The sequence below is a fragment of the Melanerpes formicivorus genome, unplaced genomic scaffold, assembly GCF_026170545.1.
Source record: "Melanerpes formicivorus ecotype bairdi unplaced genomic scaffold, bMelFor1.0.p_v2 SCAF_2, whole genome shotgun sequence".
NCBI lineage: Eukaryota > Metazoa > Chordata > Aves > Piciformes > Picidae > Melanerpes > Melanerpes formicivorus.
This window is the reverse complement of record NW_027142354.1, coordinates 20,316,433-20,337,899: the sequence shown is the minus strand read 5'-3', so window position 1 is coordinate 20,337,899 and position 21,467 is coordinate 20,316,433. Positions and strand designations below refer to the sequence as shown.

The 21,467-nt window shown below is 46.4% G+C and overlaps 1 protein-coding gene across 1 annotated transcript in view; it reads right to left on the bottom strand.

Moving 5' to 3' along the window:
- FNDC1 (fibronectin type III domain containing 1) overlaps window positions 1-10,370 on the bottom strand; it is a 76,138-nt gene extending 65,768 nt beyond the window's left edge. The window contains exon 1 of the mRNA XM_068152557.1: window positions 10,209-10,370. Within this exon, the coding sequence (XP_068008658.1) occupies window positions 10,209-10,296 (88 nt within the window). The 5' untranslated portion in view covers window positions 10,297-10,370. The remainder of the gene's footprint in view (window positions 1-10,208) is intronic.
- Window positions 10,371-21,467: the final 11,097 nt, after the last annotated feature.

The window sequence follows — 21,467 nt, the reverse complement described above, 5'->3', positions numbered from 1 at the left end:
CGGGCTATGCACCTACAAATGTCCTAACCTGGACAGTTCCTGGGATCCAGATGGCCACGGTAAATGTATAGCACGTGTGATTAACATTGTAAGCACCTGTGAATGTGCAAACCCGGACGCTTCCTGGGGTCCAGACAAACATGTAGCATGTGTAATTAACTTTGTGACACATCTGTGGACTGAGTGTCCCCCTCACCATGTTTGGATATGCCCCATCCCATAGGTCTACTTATCAGGTTTCTGTCACCAAAGGGTATTTATTGTCTTTAAACCAGCCAAGAAGTCAGGCAACTTGCCTTGTTGTCATCCAGCAAGCAACTAGAGCCAAATGCTGCCAGAGGGCCTTCTTACCACAGAGACAAGAGCCAAGCACTAGTCAAGTAGCAGCTGAAGAACTTGTCCCAGCAGAAGAACAACATAACCCAGGCCTTCCACCTGGACCAAGGCAGAAAGGGGAAAAGCTCCAAGGGAACTGAATCCCAGAGGAGGCTACGGCCTGGCAACAAAACACACACAAGAGAGGCCTCCTAGCCCTCTCTGTTCCAAGGACTGCTTGAGTTATAGCCACAGCATCTGGGAAGACACCAGACAGAGGAGCAAGTTGTGGCAGCTAATCTGCCACAGAATCCCATTTGTGGGAAAACCACAGATCACAGCACCTGTATATCCAATTTGAATTGCTGTATTGGAAATGTTATAGCTGTGCTTAAATCATTTAACTGTCTTTATATGTGGAGTGTAAAACCCACAACCGAATAATTGAACCTGTGAATACATTTTGTAAACAAGTTATGGCAGTGCTTGATGATACCACTGCCCAAGTTATTAAATTATAAAATATATTAAAATATACATTTTTGTTACAGCTAGACAACAGAATTATGGACAGCCTGGATATGAGTGTTCTGCATGGCCAATTCTGAGGAAGCAGCTTTGCAGTGACAGCAGAAACAAAGTCCTAGCTTTGATCCTCCAAACCAAGGTTGGTTGCTCCTAGCAAGGCAAAGGCATTTGCACCGCTTTACAACTAGCTTAAGCAACTTGCTACTGTCTTCTGGGTTGGCCACCTGCTACTGTTCAGTAGCACATTTTGTTGAAGCTATAAAGCTTCCTGAAATAGTGATTTCCTTCCATAGAGAGAGGCCCCAGATTATTCAAAGGCTCTTAAAGACATTTCAAAGTTTTTAAAGGAGTTGCTTGTAACCATAACAAAAGGAGGAGTTATTTTAAAAATGTGTATTTATACAGCACAAGCAGCTTAGAAATATAGATTTGCCAGAGGCCACTCTTGCTGAAAAAAACACTGCCAAAAATCATGCGAAGTCTATGGCTAATTTTACAGAGGCTCTTATGTTTGGGTCTGTTTCTGTCACCCTTACTGTAGTTATTAGTAGCTTGTTCTAAAGGGCTTTGATCTTAAGTAAAAAACTTGCTTCTTCCCAAGGAAAGCAACAAGCAGAATGGGGGTAACATGCTAAAATTAATCTTCCCTCTCTTCAGGCACACCAACTTCTTTTGGAAACATCCATACCAACTCATGAGCTGCTCTGGTGCTTACCCCAATCAGCTGCTGAGGTCCATAATTTATCAGAGCTTGCTTCAGCTCGCTCCACTGGGCTGACAACCTTCCCCTCTCCCTCCTGGTGCTAGGAAAAAACAACTTGTTTTATCTTGTATTTCTTTCTTTTGTATTCTGCCTCACCTCTGCCATGGATGGTTCCTTCCCTCCATTCCCAACAGCAAGCATGGAAACTAATCCTCTCCCTGACATGTTCCCACTCTACTGCTGTGCAAGTACAGCTGTGCCCATGCCAGCCTTCTTGTACAGCTTCATCTGCCCTGTGTTAGCACAAAGTGGGACAGCTGATTTGTCACCACCACAAGGAAAAACTTAAGGAAATACAACACCATTTCTCTTTTAACTTCACTTAAGTGGTGGCCTGAAATCTATGCCACCCCTCCAAGGTTTCACATTCATTTCAATGTCACATTATCAGCTGCAGGTTTCCAGCCTGCCCTGAACAGTGCGGTACCAAGCACAACCATAACCACACAATGTCTTATATCACTCGTCATCCCTCTTCGAGGGTAATCTAAACAGCTGTTTTTGCAGAGGAAAGGGAATGTGTCTGCAGAGGTGTCAGACCCTCAGTAATGGCACATCCTACACTGGGGACTGAACTGCTGGGCAGGCAGCTGAGGAGTACATATGGTCTGAGACATCTCACGGCAATAAACAGGTATTACCTTGCACTCAGCGACTGAAACTCAGCGGTTTTGATCCTGACTGAGAAGGACTCTCATGAAGATTGCACATGGTACCCACTGAGTAGTTGGGCCCCTGACAGAAAATTTTAGCATGCACTCACATTTTCAGAGGAACAGCTTGACTTTCAGTAGCCATGAAGAGTGAAGAACAGGAACTCATCACTCTGGCACAGCAATCATCACATTGAAACCAAAAAGTGTATTACTATGCACACCTAACAAGAAAATTTGGCTTGCTAATATTGCTGTTTAAGGTTTACACTTTCTATGCTTTCATTACTGTTGTTGTGCCTTCACAGAGCTTGTTCTTCTGTTTAATTTAATTTTCTGTTGGATTTGTTCCTTTGGGAAGAGAGCAATTTCTTCTGTGTCTTGCAAGTACCAGACATTTAAAGGGACAGATACGATTCAGAACATTCTTGATAAATCATTATGGTAGGGAAAAATATTCAAGTCTTCACAGCCACTGACTTTGAGTGCAGCTCTTCTCCTCTCCTCTGCTGTATGTATACAGCTTTGACCTGAGGCTCAGAAGTAGGGCTCCAGCATCACCAAAGCTGCCCTAAGATTCTACAACATAGCAAGTATCAAGACTGATAGCAATCGCCTGAATCACAAAACAAGCAAGTTAAGGAATACAGAAGAATTAAAAATCAGTTTCAATCCAAAGTAGACTCATAAATGAGATAGATACACTACATTTCAGACTCTCCAAGCCTGAGTGTACAGTCTCTTTCACCAGAGAAATGTAATCTGATCACCAAAATTAATTTATCCTCAAGCACCTCTCTGTGGTGCAGCTGGATTATCATTCCCAGACTGGAGAGGGAGATATCAAGCCACATCAGTTTGTGAGTTCAACCCAGCAAAATACACAAGTACTTCCTTCAGCCATGTCCAGTGATTTCCAGGAGTGCCACCAGACATAACAGATAAGCATCTGAATTAAGGGTATCACTAATCACAGCCTGACGTACAGTAGATGAGAGGGAGTATATAGCAGGGACAACACCAAAACCTGCATCCCAAGTCATGGAGACAGTCAACTGACTGCTTTGCAGGGATACTATGCCAAACAGCACTACAAAACCAGCACTCCTTTCCTTATGTTTGATAACTACTGAACATCTCACAAAATATTTCAGTCATTACTCCTTGTTCAGAAAAGTTTCAAGTAGAAGAGAACAATGGCTTAGGTTGGACAGTTCTCCAGCACCACAGCATGGGAAAAACATTCAACTAATTTTTAAAACAGGACCAGTGGAAATGTGGAAAAACAAGATATCACTCTCAAAATTTGTTTCAGACCTATGAATGAAACCAGGTCTTGTGATCTCCAGCTCACCTCCTCAGAAACAAGACCTCAGACATTTACTAAATCTGTATATTAAAAATTAATGCAACCTGGAATCAGACTTAAGTCTCAGTCCAGCCAACCCATATGGAACCTTTCCACCACTACCACTCACTCTTAGATTGTTTATTATTAATTTGGTTTGGAAGAGCAGGAATGTCAAACTGGTAACACAGAGAGGAGAGAAGACAAAGTGAAGCAAAGCTGACACAGATGGTAAGGCTGCAAAGACATAACCCAGAGCACCCACTACTGCAAGGTGCAGCAAGCCTTCTGCCAAGTCCCCAGACTGCTGTCAGCTTCGTATTGCTATAGCCTCTCCATGCATGAGCTGTGGGGCTATCTACAAAGCATCTGATGCTAAACACCATGCAATTATGTCATCAAACTTGGCATGACTTCGAAAGCTAATGTAAAGGAAAGGCATTCAGACTATGTGAAAGTGTAGCTCAAGTGTTCATGCAGGGCCAGATTCTGACACTATTGGATATTTCAGCAGGGCTACCACATGAAGCAAGACACTGCCCCATCTAAATGGGGGTTTAGGTTGGATGTTAGGAAGAAGTTCTATACAGAGAGAGTGATTGCCCATTGGAATGGGCTGCCCAAGGAGGTGGTGGAGTCGCCGTCATTGGAGGTTTTCAGGAAGAGACTTGATGGGGTACTTGGTGCCATGGGTTAGTTGTTTGGGTGGGTTGGATTGGTTGATGGGTTGGACGCAATGATCTTGAAGGTTTATTCTATGTAAATTCAGTACTCCACCTACCTGGCCATAGCCTGTATCATGTGATGCGCTGGCCCAAGGACCTCAGCAGCATAAGCAAAACTAGATACTGGTCTCCTGAAGCTGAAAACACAAGGCCCAGCTAGTTCTGTTGCAGGAGAGTTGGGACCAGAGGGCAAACCCTCAGGGCCCACTATTTCTGATGCTGTGAGAGTCACAGCACAGGTTGGCATGGTGTGCTGCTCCCACACTCACCTCCCTTGACAGCAGGTGCATCTAGGGGCTCTGTGAGGGCTGACCAGGTGCATGACAGGGCTCAGGCTTTGTGGTGGGCATTGTGAGCCACCAGACATGGCAGCCTGGTTTCCCAGTCACATCTACTTTCTCTTGCAGGTATTTTAAGGTAAACTGAGTAGCTGATGCCTGTTACCAACTAAACTCATCTCATGTAACTAATATTCCCTTTCTTTAGGAAAAACTCTTTGTTTAGAGCACACAATTTCTACATTACTTCACTCTTTATTCCACATTTCCTTATTTCACCACTCTTGGGGGCCAAATGCAAGCACCTACACCAAAATGGAGCCACACACAGAGAGACTTCAGAGGCACTGAAGTGTGGTCAGTTCTGCATGTTTTAGGAGGGCAGGTGTGACCGTTTGAGGCTGTCCCTTTAAGAAAGGGGACATTGTGGCTGAATGTTTATAAATGAAAGACAGGTCTAAACTAATTTCATTGGTGGAGAAGCAGATGAGAGGTCTGGAGAGAGGTGGATACTGAGATGCTCTCCAGGAAAAAGGAGGCAGAGTGAGCTCAGCAACCTGCACAGATCTTGCTGGGGACCAGAGGGACATGAACTGATAGCACAACCTCCTGTCTCCCCAGGCAAGACAAGACCATGTGATGCAGGAGCCATCATGTAAATGCTGTTTGGTGTCACTCTTGTTAACTCTGCTGCCAGTATAGTAGTTAAGTGATCAACCATGTGGTGTGCTGTAAAAAATTTCTTTTTCATTACAAGCTTGTCTAAAGTTTAAAGAGGAATCAGGGAAACCTGACACTTTCCAGGTGCTTGTATGTCCCCAAAGGAAATGAATCCAACTAAGGAGGTGCTGCAGGCAAGTGCTACTGGTGTCTGCAGGTAAGAATAAATGTGAGAGCTGGATCAGAGCATCAGGAGCCCACCTAGCCAGGTACAGTGTCATTGCAAAATCCCCTGGCTGGTATAAATGCCTCTTTGATAAGAGGCAGGTAGTGGAGATGCAGACTAAACCATACTACCCTTCTAAATCCCTAGACATCCAGGGTGTGAAGGAAAACTTAGAAACATGTGTCCCAAGATTCAGAAAACACACAGCAAAGTGAAAGATCTCAGCAGTTCTTGTTACTCAAATCTTGTGCTTTTTAAGCCACTGTCTTGATCTTGGCAGTGCTTATTTTGGCACCGCAGCTTGTGAACATTCAACACAGACTGCAGGTTTTGCAGCCAGCAACAGAGTGGAATAAGCAGCAGTATAGCAAACACACATAAGAAAATGTAAATGTAACTTCAAAGGCTTGATACTAGTGAAGACTCCTCCAGACAACCTCTCATTTCTTCAAGAGACCCACCACTCCTTTATTGCCCTGAAAATGAAAGCTGTACTCAGAGCCTACAGTGTCAGTGCAAACGTAAGCAAAATAAAAGTTCCCAGCCCACATGGAAACAAAGCATTTTGGCTCCTCATGAGGCAGAGGGAAAGAATTGCCCCAGCTTCAAGATCTGCTGCTTCCCTCTGGATTTCACCGACTCACAAGCTCTCTGCTGTGCTGGGCAGGGGCATGGGCTGAAGAAGTGAAGCTATCTCTCATCATGAGTAATAATGAAAACATTCAGAATTCCAAGCAAGTGAAATTTCAGCTGCACTCAAAGGGGTGAAAGTAATCCTGTAGTGAAACCACTGCTGCTCTACAGGGCTGGGCTGTAAAACAGAAAAGACAACTAACAATTTGGAGAGGTGAAAAGCACAATAGGGAACACTGATATTTGCCTGAGGGATCAGCGCAGTGCCTGCAGGGCTGCACAAGGCTACACAAGAGCACAATACAGCTGGAGATTCGGGGGGGAAACAACAGCACTTCACGGTGGCACATCATGGGTTAAGGAATTCTAATTTATGAAGGCAGGCAACTCAATTAAACAAGATAAGTGAATCGTGGCATTTCAAAACTTAAAAAAAAAAAAAAAAAGTGGTGGTTTGGCTGCAAGTTTCTCAGTATTTGGGATCACACTCAGACTACTAAACACAGGCTCACTCCAGAAGACTTTAGTCAGGAGAAGGTTCCAGTACTAGTTATAGATGAGCTGGGGTGCTGTAAATTTTAGAGACGCAATGCCTGATGCCAGCACATCCCAATGCCATCTTAGCCACACTCCTGAACACTTCCTGCAAAAGCTGTGTGACACAGCTGACAGCTGAAGAAACCATGGGTCCTAGACATGCACCAGAAATGGAGTCTGGTGAAAACACTTTGCTTCATTGATCTGAAGCCAACAAACCTCCTGCAGACTGCCACACACAACTTGCAGTAGACATGAAGTCCAACCTCAGTTATCTTGAGACTCAGAAGCCACATTTAGCACTTCAGTGTCCTGTGTGACATATATCAATGCCAGTTGAGCACTGAATGTGTCTGAGGAAAGTGTTACATACTAATGCTTACTTAATGCACTGGATTACAGACGAGATCCCATTCCCTCTACAAGCATGCTTTGCTTTGCTGCATGATCTACCCAGTCCCCCTCTACTTTCTTTCTGTATACTTCAGCTTCTGAAAGCACATGTCCAGCCAACCTCAGCTCATGTGCAGTCTGAAGAGCTGGAATTACAGTCTTGGATAGCACCAGGGCTTTCATACCTCTGACACAAACAGAGCTATACAGTTCAGACCATTACAGCATTGTCCTAAATAACTGAGAAGATACATTCCTTAGAGCTAAATCAAGTGGAAAATTCCCTTGGACACCCTTCTGCTTTCCCAATTTATGTCACACAGTCTAGACAAGGAGGGAAAATCAGAGTTAGTGCTGCTGTCAGAAAGCCTCACACTCTACACAGCCTTTTCTTAATGTTCCTCCAAATTTCTTGCAATGGCCACAGGTGGTACTTGAATATTGTTTGTATGAAAGCAACTGAGAAGGGTTTGTATTGAAAGACTGCTTTTCACCACTAGTATCCAACCTTCCACACAAGGGATGTGGCAGCAAGCAACAGAAGTCTCTCTTGGCAACACACAAATGGGATCTGCCCCCTAAGCTGGCTCCAGCACAACACTCCTCTCTTATGCTCCCTTGGCCTGACAGACTGCTCACAGCAATTCCAAGCACAGGCTCCACGTCAACTTTCCATTTTGATAAATGGAAGCATAGTCAATGACAGCACCAGCCTGATGCCAGACCCTCAATGGGGAAAAATCTTTTCTTTCTTTCCACAGACAAAATGAAGGGCTCTTTCATTTCCTTTGTCAGTGCCCCTCTACTGAGCCAAGGCAGCCTCCCCATTTCACAGACACAGCACTCGAGCAAAGGCTCCAAAGTGCAGGGTGAGTTTGTGACAGTTCACCTAGACAGAGCACATGCTGGAAAGGCAAAGAAAGGAGGACAAGAGAGACAGTTTCAAACACAGCTGGAAGATAAGAAAGCAGAGCCAAGGGCAGCAAAGGCACTCAGCAATAGTTTTTATTTGAAAAAAAGAACTCCAGCCACCCACCAGCCCTCCTGCCTGAGATTGCACTTGTCCAGGGCACAGTCTGGATTTAGTGGGCTTATAAACTACACTCTAGACAGGAGAAGGAAAGTGGTGCAGGCCACACATAGTCCTGCACAGCTGCTCTGAGATTAACAGCACAGTGTTCCCACTCCAGCAGGTTCTGCTGTGCTCCAGAGGTCCATAGCTGGGAAGCACACAGAGCTCTATGCAGTGCTATGCCAGGACATTTGGGTTTGTTCAGAAATTGGCTTGGTTTTATAACGCATTGGTGTAGGACTGCAAACAAAGACCACATGGATGTTGCATCCAAAATTTTCAGTGAAGTTTCAGAGTCCTCTAAAATCACTTCAGACATTACCCTGTCACAGAAGCAAAAGTCTGCCTGTGCTCAACAGTTAACACTTTCCCTCAGAGCTCCACTTCCCATGGATCTGCTATCAGCACACAAACTCCCCTGCTTCCTTCCCACCTCTCTCATCTTGCTTGCCAGAAGGCAGTCCCAGGGACAGGACATCCAGCTCTCCCTCCATTTCCCACTGCCATAGTGCAGTGATTCCACAAACCCACTTCCAGGAGAGTGATTCCAGACTTCACTTGGATAGGCACAGCAAGTCTTGGAAAGAGAGACAGTAGTAGATACATGGCACCTGCCAGCAAAGCTGTGCTGCACTCAGCCTCCTGCAAATGCACTCTGCTGGACCCTGGGATCCACACACTTTCATCAGCCCATGATGCAAAGGGTCTATAAACTGGGGTCAAAGATCTTTCCCTTCTTCCAGGTTAAGTACATCTTTCCAGTTTGTTTAGTTGCACACTAACACCCACCAGGAGCTGTGGGTAACGTTAGGTCCAAGTTCTCCTTCCCAGCCCAGAACTGCTAGATCATCGGATGCTTTAGTCGTTGGCTGCCTCCCCTGCAACTACAGCACAGGGGTGGCGATGAGACAGTCACCACATCCAGAGTCAGCGAGCAGGTGTCCCCCTATAGCCCTGGTTACTGTAGCCCCAGCAGTCAAAAGCTGGTGCTGAAATGTCTCCCTCTATACCGTGCCTCTAGCCCGTGCTTTGGCACAAGCTAAGGCAGCTACGGGGCTCTGTATTGCCTGCGGTGCAAAAAGTGCCTTGGGGCTGCAGCTGGCGCGCACTACTGCCACGCGGGTCACGACGGGGGAGATCTGCCACCGCACCCCACCACCCCATCTCCAGAGAAGTTTAAACTAGAGAGGCCGGAGAGTCCCTTACAGCAGCCGCCGCCTCGCCCGGACTGACTCAGGGCTCCGGCGGCGGGAGTGAAAAGGGGAAGAAAAAAAGTGGGATCTCGCCTGAGCAGCCAGAGAGCTGTTCGCGGGGCTCCAGCTGTCAACGCCGTTAATCGGCGAGTGGAACTCTTGCGCAGAGACGGATGGGACGAAGGGATCATGGAAATAAGGCATCCACAGACTAAGGGCAAGAGGGAGTGCTCTCAGCTTCGTTGTTCTCAGCTCAGGTTTAGCCGGGAGCGTCCCTGCGGGCTGTAGCCCCGCGCCCGGCTGCTGACCCCAGCGGGGCCAAGCCAAAGAAGCTGACCCGTGGAGGATCCCTACCTCCAAGAACCGCAGAGGTCTCCTAGACCGGCAGCGCTGGGGCTCGCCCGCCTTTGCACAGACCCCTCCGCGCTCGGTCTCCCACCCCAGCCTACGAGAGACCGGCGCTGCAGCGATCGGGCCGCCGGCCCCGGCAGCAGCGGAGGAACCAGCAGAAACACGGGGAGCGGCAGGTGTTCCTGCCGCGGCGCCGGAACACAAGAAGTGTCCTGGCTCGGCTCGGTTCGGACCGGCCCGGCTCGGTTCGGCCCGGCCCGGCTCGGGAAGAGTGACCCCCGCGGTGCCGCCGTGCTGCCTGTCCTAGGTCGGGAGGGGACAAGGAGCGGTGCTACCCCACCCCACGGCGTCCCAGAAGACCCAGACGGTCCCCCGTCACCGCAGCGCCCCGACACAGCCCCTGAGCCTCGCGGCACACCTCCACGCCACGCAGCCCACGGAGGGAAGCCGGGCACGCCGGGCGTAGGGGCCAAGAGACGCTCACCACGGACAGCGGAGTCATCCCCGGGCGGGCGCCCGGGGCGGCTGCCTACCTGGTGCGGCGGCGGGCAGCAAGGCGGCGAGAAGCAGCAGGGTGGCCCAGGGCCGTGGGGGGGCTCGGGAGGTGGCGGGCGCCGACATGGGGCCGGAGGTCACGGGGCGCGAACGGAGGGGCGCGGAGCTGCCGCCCGCCTGACGTCCGTCTCCGCGGGGCTACCCCGCTGCTGCCTGCGCGCCCCGCCGTCTCCTCCTCCCGGGCTGCCGGGAGACTGCAGCGGGGCGGCCCCGCGGAGGCGTGAGCCGGCCCTCCGCCCCTCGTGGCGCCCCACCGCCCCGACCCTGGCCCTGCCCGCACCCCTGCCCGCCCGCTCGGCTCCGCTCCGTCCCGCCCCGCCGCAGCTCGGCCGTCGGTCCTCACAGCATCCTCTGCCCCCGTGTGCGCTCACCTGGCTCCTGCTGAAAAACTTCTCCCTCAGAAGATCGTGAGTGATGAGCCAGACCCTAGGCACCCATGAGAGTTTCAGCAGGCTCCCCACCTGCTTCTGCCCAGACACTTGTCCTGATGTGCTGCTGCACAGCCCCATGGCCGAGCACGTGAGAGGACGGCACAGAGCTGGGTCCAAAATCTCAGGCTACACCTCTGCTGCTTGAACATACCTGTTCTCAGGACTCTGGTCCTGTCTACTGTTCCATCCCTCCTGGCCAAGTTGATCAGACATGCCTGTCCCCAGGAGCACACGGTGGTGTCTTTGCTGCTAACAGCAGGCACACTGTCTCCCTTGGGCTCTGGGTGTTACGTATGGGTGTTTTGATCAGTTTACAAGGTCCAAAGTGAGGTAAAGACAGTATTAACTGGTGAGCTGAGTGCTTCCACAGCAAAATGCTGTAGGCTGCACACCTCTGAGATGTTACAGTGGGGATGGTGTTGGAAAGCTCTGTGAGGCATGGTGAGCCAAATCTGGCACCCAATCATCCATACTAGGTATGGGGCAGCTCCCTGCAGAACTGCACCTGGGATTTGTTTCAGGGCAAGGTAATCACTGCAACCAGTCAGGAGCCTGGGAGTGGGCTGAGATTTAAACAGCCATGGGCAAGTTGTGGACCATAGCTCAATTGAAGCAAAAAGCCAAACTGTGATGGCATAGGCATGTCATGATAAGTCAAGGGAGATGGTCCCAGCCATTAGCTGTGGGGGTCTCCAGAAAACTACCTTTCAGTACCCCTAGAGCAATTTCTCCTAGAAGAGAAGCCTGGAAGAGACTTTTCAAAGCAAAGCAGCATATTAAAAGAAGTACCCTCAAGATGACAGGGTTCCAAAAAGCTCAAGATAAGGTACACATAGAATACCACACCTTCAATATATTGCTGCCTGTTGCAGCCTGCAGGCTCTGCATTGAAATGCACAAAGCTGGCAACCTTCTCTCTTTTCACCATCCCCTTCATCACTGATGCTGCTTCTGCATCACCGTTTTGTTACCCTCCTTTGGCTTTGGTCCTCCCCTTCCTGTGGCAGCCATGCAGTGAGGTACTGAGCTTAGTTAGCCTCATACATTAAACACCATTTGCACCCTCAGTGAAAATTTGAAAGGCCTTTTCTGGTTTATGAATCAAGGATTGACTTGAACACTTAACTAGTTAGTGACACAGGAAATTCTCATGTGGGGCGCCAACTATTCCTGAGCAACGGTAAACTCCACTAGCAAGGCATGGCAACCAGTGTGTGTGTGGGGGGGGAAACAATAAAAACCAAAGCAAAACAAAGAACAATCAAACTGAGAGAACTCAATATTTGGATCAAAACTTTTAACATAAGTAAATAAATAAATAAATAACATTTTAAAATAAAGCAAATATCTATTAGAGTGAGGGATTGCAGCACCGCAGAAATCCAAATCCTACCTAACATCTGTAGCAAGAGCCTTTCTGCGTAAGGATGTGGTGTCACTGGGGAATTGCCATGGGTGCAGGCACTGGACAATGTGGTTGTGCCATTACTCCCTGACAGGGATGTCTGAGCTTGTCTTCAGGAACAAATGGTACCTGACAAGACAGGAGGCACAGAGTCAGGATGCCCCTTGAACATCCAGATGCACCCCCCCCACCACTCTCCAGCTGATCATGGGTAGCAGAGGCAAGGCAGGGGACCTTCTGAGAGAGCTAAGATGGCTCAGCAGGTCCAGGGTCACTTGTTGCTTTTTAAATAACAGCTCTGAAAAGGGAAAGCCACTGCACTTTCCAGGAGGAGCCAAAATGGTATATAGATGTATTGGGAAAAGTGAATCTTTGCAGAGCTCAAAAATCTGTGAAGGTTTATACTTCCTCAGTTGTTTCTTCACTGCTCATTCAATGCAAGAGCATCCAGAGGAGACGCAGATTGACTACACAGGGGTGCAGCCATCTGCCTGGATGAAACTATCCATGCTGTTCAGCTGGATGGTGAGGCTGTGCAGCCTTGAAGGGTTTTCATTCAAAAGGCAGAATGCAATTAACTGAGGAATCAACTAAGAGACTGTTTCAATGACTATGGACTTGTTCCCAGGGTAATGCAGAATTTAGAGCTTTTGCAGAGAAGGCATTTTATGTAATTAGCCCTGCTGATATTAGTATAACATCAAAGATTAACTTACAGCCCAAATCAAGGCAAGGGATATTTGGGGTTGCTGATACTTTCTCTCTATGCAAATGTTTATCTTTCAAGTTACATGAGGCCAGCCAATCACTGTATGATAGAGAATCCCAAAGCAGAGAAGATGCAGCACACCAAAAGCTTGCTTTCTGGATTTCTAAAGAACTCAGTGGAGCAGGCTCTCAGTTGGCACAATCTAGCACAGCTTCTTGCCTCATCTCATTTCATTCTCTCTTGAGCTCTGCTAGTTATACCAGCTAATAAAACAGCTTCTTGCATTTGGCAAACAAGCTTATTCACTCTTAACTTACAGAATGTTTTTAGAGGCAGGATTATAAATAGTACTGACAGACAAAGGCATGTAAAGGAAGAATTTTAGTAAGTCAAATTGCCTAGGTATTTATAAACAACCTCAAGGGTTCTGTACAGAGAGTTTCTCTTTGCAATCTGGAGCCCTAGCTGCAGCTCACTGAGACATAAGCAAGCAAAGTTTGACCTGAGCATTGGTATAGATATGGATGTGTCAGCATGGGCTACAGCATTGTTCAGCATGAAGCAGCTAAAGCCACACCTGCTGTGAAGAATGCCTCCAAGAGCTATCTTACATACAAGTGCCAAGCTCAGCTTTGGCTCCAAGTGAAAACATAGCGGCCTTTCACTAAATTCCAGTGATACTTGCTTTATCCATGCACAAGAAAGTGAGAATGCTGCATTAAACACTGCTAGGGGACTTTCTGAACACTTAGTCTAGTGGCAATCATAGTTTAGTACAACTTTAAATGATCTGAGACCTTTGACCTGTAAACATTTTGCATGTTTAACATTAAACCTGCACATAGTGCAAGGATTATTTATATGCATAAGCCTAAGCCTCTATTTTACTTCATGATAATCAGAAGTAGTTTTAAGCAGGTTAATCATGTAATGCCCTTGAGTTGAAGTGTACAGTTCTGTTGAAGGCCACTACCAGAGAGAAAAGAGACTGAAAAAGAGCCAGGAAAAGCCTTCCACTCATGTAAAACTACTACAAGCACCTTGCAACCACCTCCTTTCCTTGCAGGTTGTCCTTTTTCACTGCAAGCATATGCAGAGGTTGGTAGAAGCACAGATAGCTGCATCACAATAAGAAAATTCTCAATTGTTAAAGACAAAGCAGAATAAATACTTGTGATGGGAAATCACTAGTAGGCAGTAATTGGTTGAATTTTGCCTCTTCTGGCAATCACTTGACTGAAAACAAGTTCTTTACTATATTTGTTAATTCTATTTATATGCTTTGATAAGCTTCAGCTCTAGAGTTGATTAATATTTCATTTTGAGTGTTTATGGATGTGGAGATAGTACTGTGTCCCTCTACAATGTGATTTTCTCAGAACAGTGACTGTAAGAATACAATGGTATGATTCCCCATTCCTCATCTCTTGGTGAGATTGAATTGGTGTAATTCAGCCACACAGAGCCTTTTCTGCTTCACCAGACACCTTTGAATACTGCAACTAGGCAGCAATAAAACTGCAGAATAAAAGTGCTGCTTACAAAACTCTTTGCAAGATTTGCATTTCAAGTCCCAAGAACAAGTTCCCTGTGCTCTGGCATGGTGTCACAAAACCTGAGCCCAACTCTGGAATGACAATACAGTGAAAAGCCAGGTGAGTAAATGAAGCAAGCCCTGAAGTTTGTCAAACTTGGATGGTGTTGACTGCCTGAAGTGTGGTGCCCAGAGGTACAGGACCTCTGCCAGTGTATTGTCTGGACATCAATGTTCACACCCTGGGAATTGTCAAAGAAAGACTAAATGACATGAGCTTTGATGATGGGCATCATGAGAGAAGCAACACTGTCTGATCTGGTTCAAGATCATTTCAACTGCTGAAGCTCACAGTCAGCTCAAAGAAACATTACTGAGTCCTGAAAGCTTTGTCTTGGCAAGCAGCAGTCTAGCAAAAGATGTGTCAGCTCAGCCACTATTACCATGAGTTCTTCCAAAGTAAACACAACTGAGGCTGCTGCTAGAACAGGGGGAGGGAATAAAAAAAATAAAGCTTCATCCTTCTGCACTGATTCCCCCTCCCCCCAGTGGAAGATCTCTGAATTGGAAAGGCATGTAAAGTTTCAAAGCTGCAGTTTGTCCATGGCTGCTGTGTCCCCACATGGCAGCTGGTAGTAATGTCAAGATATGGCACTGGAGAAAACCTGAAGCAGAAGTAGAGGTTGGGACTCTACACAAACCCCTGATCTATGCCACTTTGCCAAAATAAATGGATTTTCATCACATCTCCAAGGGGTAGAGGGCATCTGAGTTGCATGTACAGGCCCTGCAGCACAGTCTGGCTATATCATAGTATCATAGTATCATAGTATCATTGAGGGTTGGAAGGGACCACAAGGATCGTCTAGTTCCAACCCCCCTGCCATGAGCAGGGACACCCCACACTAGATCAGGCTGGCCAGAGCCTCATCCAGCCTGGTCTTAAACACCTCCAGGGACAGGGCCTCAACCACCTCCCTGGACAACCCATTCCAGGGTTTCACCACTCTCATGGTGAAGAACCTCCTCCCCACATCCAGCCTGAATCTCCCCACCTCCAGCTTCATTCCATTCCCCCTAGTCCTATCACTACCTGAGATCCTGAGAAGTCCCTCCCCAGCCTTCCTGTAGGCCCCCTTCAGATACTGGAAGGCCACAATTAGGATATGATAGAGAGTTTAGGACTTCTAGATTACTATTTTCACCCTCCTCCACTTAACTCCTACAGCAGGAGCTAGTGTGGCCAGAAATCAGGAAATTGAAGACACAGGAGGGGCTGACCTTACTTACTGCTTCTCTTTGCCTGGTGACACCATAGCCAGCAACTCAGAGCAGCAATTGCAGGGAAGCTTCTGTGCTGCCTGCCCCATGGACAGTGACCAGGATGGGAGCAGGTACAGGGATGGAGACAGGGAGCTCTGGTCCTGTGAGGAAAGGGCTCTTCCAGACTCAGCACTCGCAGGGATTGTGAGAGGATAAGGCATGCTTCATGAAAATGAGAACCTCAGAAGATTCATCTCCCAAATCTAATAAATGTCTGCTGGACCCATATAAACTCTGATGCTTTGGAGATTTATCCAAGCTTACTTGTCCTAACAATTCTTCTTGCTCCCTCACCAGGGACTAAGTGACATCATGCTCCAAATAGGCACCTCCAAGAACCTCAGGTTCCTGTGAGCTCAGGAGTGAGAAGACAGCTCTATTTTTTACAGCAATAGAGCACATTCCTTCTCTAAGGCCCTTTGGTTTAAAGAGCAAGCTATTTTTATGTCTCTATTTGGCAAGATAAAAACTAAGATTGATCAATTGCTTGGGATTACTTTTTCCTTAATGACTGCAGCTGCTTTGCTTTCACAGTGTTTTTAGGGATATTGTTTACTCCAGCTTCACCTCTGCTCAGAACACTTGGAATTCAAATAAACTGCATTGCATTGCATTTTCTGGCAGGCACCCAGTGCAATGAATTTCAGAGTAGTGTTTGATTTTGTCAGCTACAAGGCAGAGATGCATCTCACTAGTCAAGACTGATTCTTCCAGTTGCTACACAGCATGACCCCATGAATTTGCTGCCAGTCAGAATGATAAGGTCATGTAATCCCTCTGTAACAGCACCCCGAAAGCATGGTAAAGCACAGATAGTGATTTACAGTTAGGAGATGTTGAATGTGTAGCATTTAATACCTGGAATTAACTGTGGGTTTATCTACTGATTGTTGGAAGAAAGATAAAAGGTTTCCAACCCTTGAAGTGATTCTCAAATACTTAAAATATTTGCAGTTATTCATGGTTGAAGATCATGAAGAGGTAATTGAAAAATTGTTGACCAGATGTGACTTTTTGTTATTTAGACGAGAAGAACAAATGAATTTTTCTGAAGTCAAGAGATCTTCCCAGAAATATAATTAGCACCCACCCCAATAAAATTGGATGTTATATGTATTTCCAAGTTGAGGTTTCCCAAAGAGCTTTAGAACATGCTAGATGATGAAAATTAAGAGAAAGCATTACTCAGATCTGTTAAACACTCTGTATCACAGTAATAATCACAGTATCACCATGGTTGGAAGAGACCTCAAAGATCATCGAGTCCAACCTGTCACCACAGACCTCATGACTAGACCATGGCACCAAGTGCCACATCCAATCCCCTCTTGAATACCTTTGTGTGTATGTGTGTGTGTATGTGTGCATGTATCTGTATGTGTGTGTATGTACGTGTGTATATGTGTGTGTATGTGTTTGTGTGTGTATCTGTGTGTGTATGTGTGTTTGTGTGTGTGTATGTGTGTGTTTATACACATATTCTGACTCATACACAGCTCAGACTATTCATCACCAGCTTTAAATTAGGATCCTGGCCTCCTCCCTCCCATTCATTGTGCATACACAAACTAGCCAGAGCCCCCCAGGCTTCCCACACACTTTAAGCAAGCCTTCTGCAGCCCTGAGATATCTGCATTTCCCCTCCTCTTCAGGAAGGACCCTCCTGCCAAGCAGCCCAATTGCCCAAATCTTTATGTCAGCCTGGAGACTGGAAACAATACTGCTGTTGCACAAGCCGAGCCTCAAAACATTGAAGGCTTGTGCCTAATTTTTTCCTGAATGGTCTTCCTGTCACCAGAGCCTTGAAGAAGGTCAGATCCCTACCCAAAGCCCTGGTTGTCACCCTACCAGATCTGGGTATCTTTTTTTTGTTACAATGGACATAGCTGATATTTGGCCTTTTTGAATGATCACCTGAATAAAGTTTCCTTGAACATGCAGTTACCATCTCCATTTGTGGTGGGTTGAAAACACCCCCCAACATAAAATTGCCAGACCAGCTCAACTGAAAGCAAATGAAGCTATATTTACAAGCAAAACTACAATCTAAAATATGGAATGCAATGAATATGTACAAAATATACAATACTTACCTATATGTACAATTTATAAATAACACAACAATGCCCCTGGACAAAACCAGGGGGTTACCAACAGCTTCCTCCTCTTCCCCCCACCTTCTCCCCTGTACATGGGACAAAAGAAGAAAGGAGAAAAGTAGAGAGTAGGCTGGTAGTACTCAACCACAACAAAGAACACAGCCAAGGTCAGCAAAGCCAGCAGAAGCAGCAGCTAGAGTGAAGAAGCCAAAAAGAGAGTAAGTTAGTGTACAAATCTAACTTTACGTTAGATTTCAGACCAATGGGATTATTTAGACCTTATCATTATTTTCCTTTTTGCATCCAGTGGTAATCTATTATTTCTACTATTTTCTGTTCAAGATTTGTGGAAAATTTCCTTGGCACAGCCTAAAACTACCACACCATTGGACCCATAGGCTCAGATGGATGGCCCCAGAGTAGCACAATGTTATTTGGATGATATCACGGTGGGCAGCTTGGAGGGCAGCATGCATGTCAGGCACAGCTGGGTCTGTGGATGGGACTGGAGGATATTGCTGACATGCTTCAGCTCTGCCCACAATGCAGGAACAGACTTCAGTGAACATGAGACTCTGAGCTGTGAGGGACACAGCTCTGATGCTACTGCCTTAGGGAGAAAGATTTTTCCAGTGCGTAATGGCTCTGCATGCTTGAAGCACCAGTTTGCAAACCCAGCATAGGACCACACTGGCAAAGCTCTTCTGCAGTATTTGTATCATTCAGGGTGTTTTATACTTCCACTTTTCACTGAAGAAATCCCTTCTCTACTTCATGGACAAAGTACTTTCATCTGAGACACATGGCCTGGGAATGTGACACCTGTCAGGATCTAGGTGCCATAAAGAGAACTGGAGTTCAGCCTGGCAGAGAGGAGATATCAATGGCTTGACTGTGCTGTGGCTGCTGGAGGTACCTCTGGGCCTCAGGGACCTGTGCTTCCCTTCCTTTCTGTGAGGAATTGCAAGCAACCTCGAGTCCAAGTAGCACTTTCATAGAATCATAGAATCAATAAGGTTGGAAAAGACCTGAAAGATCATCAAGTCCAACCTGTCACCCAACACCTCATGACGACTAAACCATGGCTTCAAGTGCCATGTCCAATCCCTTTTTGAACACCTAAAGGTCTTCTCCAACTGCACCCATCTCCCTGTCCTCTCCAGTACTTTTTGTCCTCCTTCAGTTCTCCTTTGCTTACTCACATTTCACCTTTTATTCCTCATCCTCAGATATCATCTCACTATTTCTCGAATGTCTGGTCCTTTCTTAGCAACCAAGTCCAGTCTCCTATTCCAGGGAGAGGGAAGTGGAGGGAAGCTTCTGGGCTTTTCTTCTCATTATTTCCAAACCCAGCACTTCCCTGTTATCACTCACCATCATCATCACTTCATCCATCTCTTCTTTCTGCCCCATCATGGCATTGCTGTTCCATAATAGCTCTTTGATGACCTCTTGGACTTAGACTTTCCATTGCATCCGTATCTTCCAACCATGCCCTCACCAACTTTCTCCTCCACACCAACATCTATTTGATTATCAGGCCTCTTAACTCTTTTCCCTTGATTCACTGTGTAGCTGTGGTCTGTTTCAAACCAGCTAAAATGAATCCCACCTCTGCCATGGACTGCCCCCTCACTGAACTGCTTGATTGCAATGATGGTATCTGCTTTAGCACTGCTCTCTGTGTCTGACAGATCAATACTGCTTCCAATAGGTCCCATCAGTCCTTTTCCTGGATATCATCTTTCACTTGCTCTTTTTTTCTGCAGAAGGCTGTTTCTGTGTATTTTTTTTATCTTCTTTTGTCTTTCTAAAACCTGTCATTTCTTCTCCATTTCATAGCCCCATCTTCTTCCCAGTTTTGTCTGCTCTTGCACGCACTCCCTTCAGAGTACTACTCTAAATAGTTTTCCTAACTCTCTGCTTTTGCCCTCTTGCTTCCTAGCACCCACTGCCTTCCCCTCATCAAATACTGCTTCTCTTTTTGCCTTTCAGACCTTGCAAGGTACCATCCTTCAGCCTTTGTCATTGCCTTGCCTTCCCCCATATAGACCTTCCTCATGCAACAAATTGCTGAGAAGGGTTGGTCTCTGCTCAGGCCTCATATCTTTAACAAGGCACTCAGCTCTATCATTTCTGACCCTGTTTAAGCAAAATGACTCCCCTTCCTTCCATCCTCCCTTCATCAAGCCCCAGTCTGGAAAACTGAGTGGTACAATGGCCTGTCTATATTGGAACACTCAGAAAATTCACTGGAATTCATGATAATTGTGAATTGAAACTGCTTTAGTAAAATCAATGAGTCATCTTCACTTTGGATGAGAACATGCAGATAGATGGGGATAAGATTTATCTAATTCCCTGCACATTTAAACTTCCAAGCAGATTACCTCTGCAGGCATCTATCTTTGAAAAACTCTCACCATATTATGGTCATTATGGTCAGTTTAAGAAGGACATTGAGACACTTGAACATGTCCAGAGAAGGGCAAGGAGGCTGGTGAGAGGCCTTGAGCACCAGCCCTATGAGAAGAGGCTGAGAGAGCTGGGATTGTTTAGCCTGGAGAAGAGGAGGCTCAGGGGTGACCTCATTGCTGTCTACAGCTACCTGGAGGGTTGTTGTAGCCAGGAGGGGGTTGGTCTCTTCTCTCAAGCAACCAGCACCAGAACAAGAGGACACAGTCTCAAGCTGTGCCAGGGGAAGTTTAGACTTGAGGTGAGGAGAAAGTTCTTCACTGAGAGAGTTGTTCGTCATTGGAATGGGCTGCCCAGGGAGGTGGTGGAGTCACCATCCCTGGAGGTGTTCAAGAGGGGATTGGACGTGGCACTTGGTGCCATGGTCTAGTCATGAGGTCTGTGGTGACAGGTTGGACTTGATGATCTTGGAGGTCTCTTCCAACCTTGGTGATTCTGTCATTCTGTCATTTCTCAGCAGCCTCCCATGCCTGCTTTGTGTCTTTCTGGTTTCTGCTTGCAGGCACTTCTTGGCAAGGTTCATTGCTTTTCTCTTTCTGTATAACAGTCAGAAGAACGAGACTTCAGTCTTCATTAGGTTCCGGAGGCACCAGAAATAACAAGGTCTGTAGTTGCTGTGCCTCAGAATCAGGGCTGTGCTGGGTAGCAATGCCCCCATTCAATACATACTATAAGGAGAACTGGCATCCATTTTCTGGCAGAAGAAGAGGCTGCCTGAAGGGAAACCACTGCTGCAAGTAGGATGCAGAACTCAGTATTTCCTCATACTTGGGATATTTGGCACAGAGGTTATGAAAATAAAGGACAATCAACTCTTTTCTATGGAAGTGGGTACAAAGATAATTTTGATGTAAATTCTTTTCAGAAACAAAGTTTCCCCATGAGAATTCTAGCATTTAAATGTATTTTAAGAGCTAAGAAAAATGCTTAGTTTGTTCTCCGCTGCCAGACACGAACTCTGTGTTTCAGATTTGTCTCAAGAACTTCCTGAGCAAGTGTGTTTGCCATGTTAACATCACTCTGAGTTATGGTTAACTTCTGCTAAGTGCCAATATTACTATGAGTCTATTGATTGCTTTTCAGGATGCAAAAGAGAAGAGTTTTTTGAACAGGCAGTGGGACTTACATTCGCTGTTAATAAACCACACAGCAATTGAAATGGAGAATACTGTTGTTTTGGAAAAAAAAATGCAGAAAATTATTTCTCATTTCTTTTTCACAAGAGGACACTGAGCTACTCATTCTGATTACAGGATCACAG